The following is a 9306-nucleotide window of genomic DNA, read 5'->3' as shown; positions in this document are numbered from 1 at the left end:
TCTGGACACCTGCAGGACCAGAGCAGTGGTTCTCAGCCTTCCTAATGCTGCGACCCTTAAATACAGTTTCTCAGGTTGTAATGACCCCCGACCACAAAATTATCACCATCATCATCATTATTGTTGGTTTGTTTTTCTTTTTCGAAACAGGTTTTCTCTGTGTAACTGCTAGCTGTCCTGGAACTCGCTCTTGTAGACCAGGCTGGAACTCACGGAGATCCTCCTGCCTCCACCTCCTGAGTGCTGGGATTAAAGGAGTGTGCCACCAACGCCCGGCCACAAAATTATTTTCATTGTTACTTCTTCACTATAATTTTGCTCCTGCTGTGAATCATAATGTAAATATCGGATATGGAGAATCTGCTATTAGATCCCCCTGAAAGGCTAGTTCGACCCCAAGGAGTCTTGACAGGCAGATTGAGAACCACTATGCTAGAGGCCCTTGTTCAGCTGGGCTTTGCTGATTTGCAAATCAACAAAAGATTAGCAGGCTTTTTCCAAAGAATGCCAAAGTGCTACTTAATCCTCTTTAATAGCGTTTGAGTCTGTGATCGTTTTTGACTGGTTATGTACTGGGAAGTAGCAGTTACTGCTAGTTCACTGACTCCCCGCTTGGATCTTTCCTCAGACTGAAAAACAAGTGAAACTCAAATCCGACCTTGCCGTGGGGGTGTCTCCCTCTGTAGTTCAGGATGGCCTGGGATTCACCTATGCACACCAGGATGGCCTCAAAGCTGAGACAATTCTTCTGCCTCAGCCTCCAGAATATTAGGGTTAAAAGAGCGAGTGAGCCCTCTACTCCAGGCCAACAAGCATTTGTGAAGCGCTGACCCCATGCTGGGTGCCATTCTAAGTACTAAGGTTCAACCTTGCTCAAGGCTGCTCTGGAACTGAGAGAAACTGGGGAAAGCCCCACAGGGAGAGTTGCCGTCAGCTCCTTTTCCTGGAACCCCTTCTGTTTGCTGTCCTGAGTTCTGTGTCAACACAGTCGCCAGCGTTTCTCGGCCAACATCTACCCATGGAAATGTTCATGGAAGTAGAGAAAACTCACTACCTCCCGCTCTTTAGGGCTTTCATCTTTACAAATCGAGCAGCAACTCCTTAGCTTGGCCCCCCACAGCTGGAGAAACCCAAGGTCTTCCCAGAATCTGGGTTTCCAGGTAGCCCCTCTACTCAAGTGGGGGACATAAAGATGGGCAGAGTAAGAGCTAAGGCTAGGGTTGTGCTGGGAAGGGAACTGTATAACTCTACAAGGTGGCCTCTCTCAGCTTCTAGCAGGCGGGCGCTGACCCAGGGCTGTGGAACCTCTGCCTTCTGATCCTGCTTGCTGCCCATTCTGAAAGCCGGCTTGCTTACTTCCCCAGGGTCCCATTCTCTGTACTATTTCTTCATGGGTGCCTCCGAGCCAGACCTTGGGCTACCCTTGTTTGAGGCTCTGGGCTATGTGGACGACCAACTCTTCGTGTCCTACAATCATGAGAGTCGTCGTGCGGAGCCCAGGGCCCCGTGGGTCTTGGATCAAACCTCAAGCCAGCTGTGGCTGCAGCTGAGTCAGAGCCTGAAAGGCTGGGATTACATGTTCATTGTGGACTTCTGGACTATCATGGACAACTATAACCACAGTAAAGGTACGTGAAGAGGGGAGTCACCCTCCCATGGAAGTCAGAGCGAGCTCAGCCCTGTTTCGCTACCTTAGGGATACATCTTGAAGTAGACCACGGTGGGTGTGAGACCCTGGGGAAAGGCACAGAAGAGGGCGACAGTTGGCTGTCCCCGATCATTCTATACTTGGGGAGGGTGGAGACCAAACCCCCTTCTTTATTTTCAGTCACGAAGGTGGGAGTGGTGTCCGAGTCCCACATCCTGCAGGTCATCCTGGGCTGTGAGGTGCATGAAGACAACACTACCAGCAGCTTCTGGAAGTATGGGTACGATGGTCAAGATCACCTTGAATTCTGCCCCAAGACGCTGGAATGGAGAGCAGCAGAACCAGGGGCCTGGGCCACCAAGGTGGAGTGGGAAGAGCACAATCTCGGGGCCAGGAAGAACAAGGACTTCCTGGAAAAGGACTGTCCTGAGCAACTGAAGCGGTTCCTGGAGTTGGGGAGAGGGCTTCTGGGGCAGCGAGGTAGGAGGACCCATACTCGGGCCCCACGCTCTTGAGTGGGAGTAGAGGGGAATCCAAGGTACCAGGTCAAGGTGTCAGTTACTCCCGAGTTTTGAAAGTACTTTCTCTGTCTCATACTTTCTCAATCTTAAGATTTCCATATTCCCACTTTATTCATTTCATTTATTTTTCTTTAGACAAGATCTCACTTTGAAACCCAGACTGACTAATTCAATATGTAACCCAGCCTGGGCTCAAACTCGAAGAAAACCCCTGCCTCAGCTTTTCATGCTCTAGGATTACAATCATAACCCACACCTGGCCTATGCCAGCCTGTCTTTTTGTCGGTGTCTTTGTTGTTTATCTGTTTGTTGTTGTTTTGGTTCTTTAGATAGTCTCTCACAGTGTAGTCTAGATTGGCCTACATCTTACTATTTAGGCCAGACTAGCCACAGACGCAGCAATTTTCCTGCCTCATCTTCCCAAATCCTTGATTTAAAAGCGCAAACCACCATTTAGGATGGAGGTTTTGCTTCATACTGAGGTGTTAACACAACTATGAACCCAAACTTAGTTTCTTCATGCATGTGGCTTAAAAGGGAGCATCAGTACCCTTCCCATGATGTAGCCACAAAGCCTGTGTATATTTATTATGTTTTTAAGAATACAGAAATATCAATTATCAGATGAAAGTACCAAATATGGCAACCTATCTGAGCAGCAAAAATACTTTTTGTTTTTAATTGGTTGCTGGGAATTGAACTCAAGACCTTTGGAAGAGCAGGCAATGCTCTCAACCTCTGAGCCATCTCCCCAGCCCCCCCCTTTTTAAAGCCTACAGCACCTGATATTCCCAGGTGGTCTCCCATCCAAGTACTAACCAGGCCTGACCCTGCTTAGCTTCCCAAGATCAGACAAGATCAGGCACCTTCAGGATGGTATGGCCAAAGATATAAATAGCAACGTCCTTAAGGAGTTAAAGATTATTCCTCAAATCTAGTCAGTCTCACTGATGGCTCCCTACTTACAAAGGTCCTTTCCTACAAGAATGCTTAGTAGGCTGAACAAGATGTACTGAGGGTCCAAGCCTAATGTGTGTCACAGAAAGAGAAATGTCGCCTGCCTGGTCAGAGGGCTTGGGCAGCTGCCGGTGTTAACCGGGGAGCAGACAGAAGCGACTGTTCTCCGTGTGGTGCTTCATTCATTAGCATCAGTTTTTGAAGCCATTTCCAGGATACCAAGAACCTCCTCCACCTGGCTTTTCTGAGAAGGGTGTGCTCTTCCTACCCACAAGAGAAAGTGACATTTTCAATCCTCCTGCCGAGGGTAAAACAAGCCCCTCTCCTTCCTCTCTCCCTCAAGTGCCTCCTTTGGTGAAGGTGACTCATCACTGGACCTCTGCCGGGGCCTTTCTAAGGTGCCGGGCTCTGAACTTCTCCCCCCAGAATATCACGATGAGGTGGCTGAAGGACGACCAGCCGCTGGATGCCAAGGCCCTCACCCCTGAGGATGTGCTTCCTAATGGGGACGGCACCTATCAAAGCCAGGTGACCTTGGCTGTGGCCCCTGGTGACGAGACAAGGTTCACCTGTCAAGTGGACCATCCAGGCTTCGACCAGCCCCTCACTGTCACCTGGGGTAAGGATGGGCATGCGGGGCAGAGTACACCTGTTGTAGAGATGATCCCCTTGGCTCTGAGCCACAGGTCTGCTCTAGGCTGGGAGGTGGCAGTCGTGGGTGTGAATTTGCTTTTGTCGTTTTAGAGCCCTTGCCATCTCGGGCCCTGATTATTGGAGTCGTCAGTGGGATCGCCATTGGTGTCCTCTTCCTTGTTGGGGCTTTGTTCCTGATCTTAAGGAAAAGGAAGGCTTCCGGTGAGTAGGAGCATGGGGAAAGTGCCATGGTACTTCTTCCTCCAGGACACATACTTCTGCAGAAAATGAGGCTTCTATAGGAAGCCAGCCCTCTCTACGTTCTTTGCTCTGAGAGTTCCAGAATGGCCCTGGGGATGTTTTGTGTTGTTTTGTTTTTCCCAGATTGGAAGCTCCTAACTCAGGAAAAACCTTCCAGGCACCTACTATTTTACAGGTGTTATTGAAGGCAGAGTCAGAGGGCCGAGCTTGAGAAAGCCACTAGTGAGTCTCCAAACCCAAATCTACTGCGGAATGGAATTTATGACCAGTAGATGCAGCTAAAGAGGACCCTTGAGAATGAAATGACTTAGGGTGTCACTCTGAGAAATGCCCAGATTACATCCAGAAAGGCCATGGAAAACAGCTGTGGTAGTGTGTGACCCTTATCTCAGCAGAAGGATTGCCAGCAGTTGAAGGGTTGTGAGACTCTTAGAACGAACACACACACACACACACACACACACACACACACACACACAGAACAGCAATGCTGAGTAAGAGAGGGTATTACTTGGCCTTGTCCCCGACTTTGTGCGTACCCCATTCACGGGCAATTCACATTGCCCACCCCCACTCCAGCTCTGAGTATCTGTAGCCTCAGAAAATGAGAGGGTGACAGAAGCCAGCCTACATAGTCCTGTGGAACACTACACCGTGATGCCTGAGGAGCTAGTGAAGTCACAAAAGCAGAAAGGAACAATGTCTGTGTTAGCGGAAGATTGTGAGGGGTGAGGGAGGTGACAAGGAAAGCGGTTAGACAGCTACTAAAACAGTGTCTACTAAAAATGGAGAGATAACCATTTCTGAAATCCAGTGGAGTCTCTGGATTCCACGGTCAGGGATGGAGGAGGTAGAAAGGGACAGGACAATATGACGCGTGGCCAGTAATTCCTCTCCCCGGGTCTCTTGTCTTCCCAAAAGAAACCATGGGCGACTATGTCTTAGCGGAGTGTGAATGATCTTCAGCCTGCAGTCCCATGAAGGGAGGGAACTCAGCCGAAGACCAAGAGGAAGCACACTTGCTCCATTCTAGAACACAGTTGGACCTGATACACAGAAACTGCCTGAGGAGCTCTGCTCTTAGCTTTCCCTGTTCACTTTCTGAAGATGATTCCCCCAGTCAAGTCTTTGAGCTCCTGAACAACGCTCCAGATGCAACCTCTCTCTCCAGTAGCGGTCTCGTGAATCTCCAGCAGCTTCTAGAGGCATCCTTCATTTTCTCCATTCATCTGGATTCCATATGTGTACTTCTTAAAAGGGCTCTCTAAATCTGAGGGTACACAGTTCATTTTCACATCTGAAGAAGCTATGAATTTTCATCCTGGGATGCACCCTCATACGTGTGCCAGAATTTTGCACATGTATCCTAGAATCCAGATCAACTGTCCTTTGAGCCTCTCCACCTGTTACCTAGTGATTCCTCTGTCACCAAGCTCTGACTTCTCTGACGTTGGAGTCTTCTATGGGTCATCAATACAACTGTGAATGCTACACACTGTACAACCCAAGGAGGCACCCTCTGAGAAAATATAGATGTCTGTGTGCACAATTGATTGCTGTGTGTTTGTGTTTACAAAGGTGTTGAACAGGTTTTCAGAGCTTCAGTTCAGATGCATATGTGATGCGATGCCGGTGAAGTCCCCTCTCTCCGTGTCCTGATAAGAGACATCATGGGTGATTATAGTAATAAAGTGTGACTTGCACTTGTGAAAAAGAGCTCGAAATTATCCTCCGATCACCTGCTAAACATAAACCACACTTGGAAGTCCTAATGTTTTCATGCAGTAGAAATTATTATCTGTGCCAGCATCCCTTTTCTTTAGTTTTTCACTTTAGAAAGTGGAGAATACAGTGGCTCGCAGCTCTCCAGAGAGACGGGCAGGCAGCTGTCAGAGTGCCTTCCTGGCTCTTTGATGCTCCCCGTGTACTGGAATGGTTGCATGAAGTGCGTGGAAAATGAAAACGACTCTTTTCTTCTCTCCTGCGGTTTCTTCTCCTTGAGGTTGACCCACATGATGAGAAATAGCTTCCAGCATTCTCCAACCCTCAGCTACCATTTCAGTCTCCTGTGTCCTCGGGTCTCCGGCCGTAGTTCAGTTAAAACCTTAGCTAATCTGTCTGGTGTCCTTGAAGCTGATGCCTCTGGAATCAGAACCTTCAAGTGACTGCCCTGGCAGCCAACAATATGTCAATCTATCTCATCTTAAGGAAGTAAAATGGAAGCTGACATGTGTCCTGGAGAATGCCAGGAGTTGCTGGGGTCCTGATGCTCATTCCTACTTATGCACATTAAAAACAACAACAACAATAACAACAACAACAAATGTGATCCAACTAGACAACTTAGAAATTGCTAGATTGCAGAACAAAGGGTCATCTGTTCATTTTTCAAAGTCAAGCCTTGTGTTTGTATAAGTACGCCTATCTGTCTTCACGTGTGTGCTCATATATGTGAACATGTCTGCATCCAGAAGGCATGTGTTCAGTGTCCCCCAATTCACACATTTGCCTTGCATGACTATGCTATAAATTCCATCTTAAAGACTAAGTGCCCCAGAACAATGGCTACAGTTTTTTTTTTTAAATGAAGACTAATTTGAGCAGGGACTTCAACTTGTTGTTGTTGTTTTGCTTGTTTTGTTTCTGCTTTTTTTTTACCTTTGTCTTATTTTTCTGTTTGTGAAAACTAAGTGGAAAAAAATAGCAAAATTTGATAGATAAACTTAGAGCTATCATTTCCTCAATGCGTTACAAACTCTTCTAGCATCTGGTATATTGCCTCGGTATCATTCCCATCATAATGTGTGCAACGAATAAACTCATGATTTGGTAAATATGCCATTTTTTATATTGTACTGCACAGGTTTATTGATATTCTTGCCCATCTTATGGATGTAGTTAACTCATATGAATTTAAGGATGTTAATATCACTTCTAATTCTGCCCTTTTTTGTTGTTGTTGTTTGATTTGGCTTAATTTTTGTTTTAAGTTGGACACCACATAGTCCAGGATAGCATCAAACTCCCTCTGGTTAAACATTTATCAACCGTGGTAGGTTGGAGGAATGCTGACACCTGGCGGCTAATTTCAATACATCACAGTTGGTTGTAAAGAAGTTGAGAACAAAAACATATCCCTAAGGTAAACTGTTGGATTAGAGCTGATGGTAGCAGCAGCTCTTGTTCAGAAAAACACCAGGTATGTTAGGCAGCACCTGGGATGTGGATGCAGGGACATCAGAGTCCAGCATGTTCTCAGCTATACTGTGAGTTGGAGGCCACAGGAAACTTTCTTAAAAGAACCAAATAGCAAGGTGTGTGTGTGTGTGTGTGTGTGTGTGTGTGTGTGTGTGTGTGTTTGTCTGTGTTTCTAGGTCTGTGTAAAGGTATTTTTTTTTAAGAGAAAGTGCATGAAAATTATAGGAAACAGAATTATGTATTAGATACTGGAAATACTGGTATAGTGCACAGAAGGCAAACAAGAAGCCCAGTGGCCTTCAACAGTGACAGGCACCTTCTGGGAGGTCCACCCTGGTACCACTTCCTCTCAAGTGTTGTGATGAGAAAGAGAAGTAGCTCTTTCCTGTCTCTCAGCGCTGCTCATGCTGCAATCCCTGGCATATTTCAAAGCGAAAGGTTGCACACGCAGTGCCAAATTTTGTCACAATGCTACTTTTTAGTCAATACCTTTATTTTTTTTTATTTAATAATGACTATTAGGCCACTCGGAACAGCTCTAAGCATGAAAGGTCCGTGGACAGACAGACAGACACCTGAAATTTCAAAGCTTCCTGAGCGTTTTAGAGCACAGCTTGTTTGTGCTTTCATGACTAACCCCAGCTCTTTCGCATACAGAACATTGATGCAATGTTTCAGGACTCAGGCAGCCAATGTTTAGAAATCATGGGTGCTTTGGCATATGCATCCATTTAGATATTACTGGACATCACCTGGCCATGTGTGCTGATGGCTCAGGCCTGCTGTTTCTTATTAATCGTCCAATGTAGAGTAAGAGAAAAAACGGTGTTTTGAGGAAAAGCTTCTCTGCTCCCCTCCCCATTTTCCTGAATATGAATTTGCAGTGTGAGTAACATTTTTTGGTGAACAAAGGTTTTCTAAAAATAATTCCTTTTCTGTATTGGAAATCAAACCAAAGCCTCACACATGCAAGCAAGCATTCTCCCACTCCCCCAAGGCTTTATAAAATTAACAGTTTATGTAACTTTACCTAAATACTAGATGCCAGGCTGTTCTCACTGCTACTTCCTCTAGAGAGTTCTATGAGGAAGGGTTTTTTTTGGCAACATTAGCTTTTATTTCAATTCTATGAAAATAAGAGCCTAGAGATGAGTCAGCTTGCTGTTCGGAATTTCTGGTTAACAGCTAGAAAATGACCGTGCTGGAATTTTAATTCAGCTCCTAACCGCTACAATACTTCTCTCCAAGCCAAGAACGCCTGTGGTGGAAGGCTGTTGCCATTTCTTGCCAAATTACAGAAGGCATTGCCAGTGCTACCTGGCAGCAGACCTCTGATGTCTTCTACAGCAAGGAATAAATACGCTGTGCCCTTTCAAAATTAACCAGAACCCTAGGAACTTATCAGAAAATTTCCATGTTTTAAAAATGTGTTTTAAATTCATTCTTAGCTGGGGCTCCTGGTTTAAGGTGTTTGTAGTGGGGGTGGATAATAAGAGGAAATAAAAACCTTTGATTTGGTCAGAAGGCTTTATCTATTTTAGAAGTGTAATAACCATGATATTTAACTTCAGACTTTATTTTCTCTTTGTGATTATTTTACCTGTACTCGTGGCACCCATGGGAATGAGAAAAGGGTGTCAGATTCCTGGAACTGGAGTTTTGGGAGGTTGTGAGCTACCATGTGGATACTGTGAACCAAACCTGGGACCTCTGGGAGAATATCAAATCAAATACACTTAATTTCTGAGCCATCTCAACTACCTCATTGTTAAAAATGTTTGAAAGTCCAAAACCGACAATAAACTCACATTAAGACATAATGTTGCCTGCTCTTTCATCTTTTGGAAAAATGAGATTAGCCTTGTTTTGACAGCACTAATCTTATCACAGGTGTCACTAGGTCCCTGCAGGCTTTGTAATGACCTTAATCAACTATTAGCCCTGCACTATAATTCCCAGATCTAGAAAGCACGTCTTTTCAGAACTGAGAAAGCCATGCTGTCGTTAGTAAAGGTTGGAAGGGAAACAAAAATGGAACCAGGACACATTGGAAGGACACAGCAGGTAAAGGACAACCGACACCATAAG

At 45.7% G+C, this 9306-nt stretch overlaps 1 protein-coding gene and 1 pseudogene across 1 annotated transcript in view; one reads left to right on the top strand and one right to left on the bottom strand.

Moving 5' to 3' along the window:
• Hfe (homeostatic iron regulator) overlaps positions 1-6606 on the top strand; it is a 9070-nt gene extending 2464 nt beyond the window's left edge. Inside the window, exons 2-6 of the mRNA XM_005354950.3 lie at positions 1365-1628; positions 1829-2128; positions 3470-3745; positions 3871-3981; positions 4942-6606. Of these exons, the coding sequence (XP_005355007.1) occupies positions 1365-1628; positions 1829-2128; positions 3470-3745; positions 3871-3981; positions 4942-4979 (989 nt within the window). The 3' untranslated portion in view covers positions 4980-6606. The remainder of the gene's footprint in view (positions 1-1364; positions 1629-1828; positions 2129-3469; positions 3746-3870; positions 3982-4941) is intronic.
• On the bottom strand, positions 2940-3059 carry LOC113456888 (annotated as a pseudogene).
• Positions 6607-9306: the final 2700 nt, after the last annotated feature.

This window comes from Microtus ochrogaster, chromosome 16 (genome assembly GCF_000317375.1).
Source record: "Microtus ochrogaster isolate Prairie Vole_2 chromosome 16, MicOch1.0, whole genome shotgun sequence".
Taxonomy (NCBI): domain Eukaryota; kingdom Metazoa; phylum Chordata; class Mammalia; order Rodentia; family Cricetidae; genus Microtus; species Microtus ochrogaster.
Note: the sequence above shows the minus strand (reverse complement) of the source record. Positions and strands in the feature narration are given on the sequence as shown.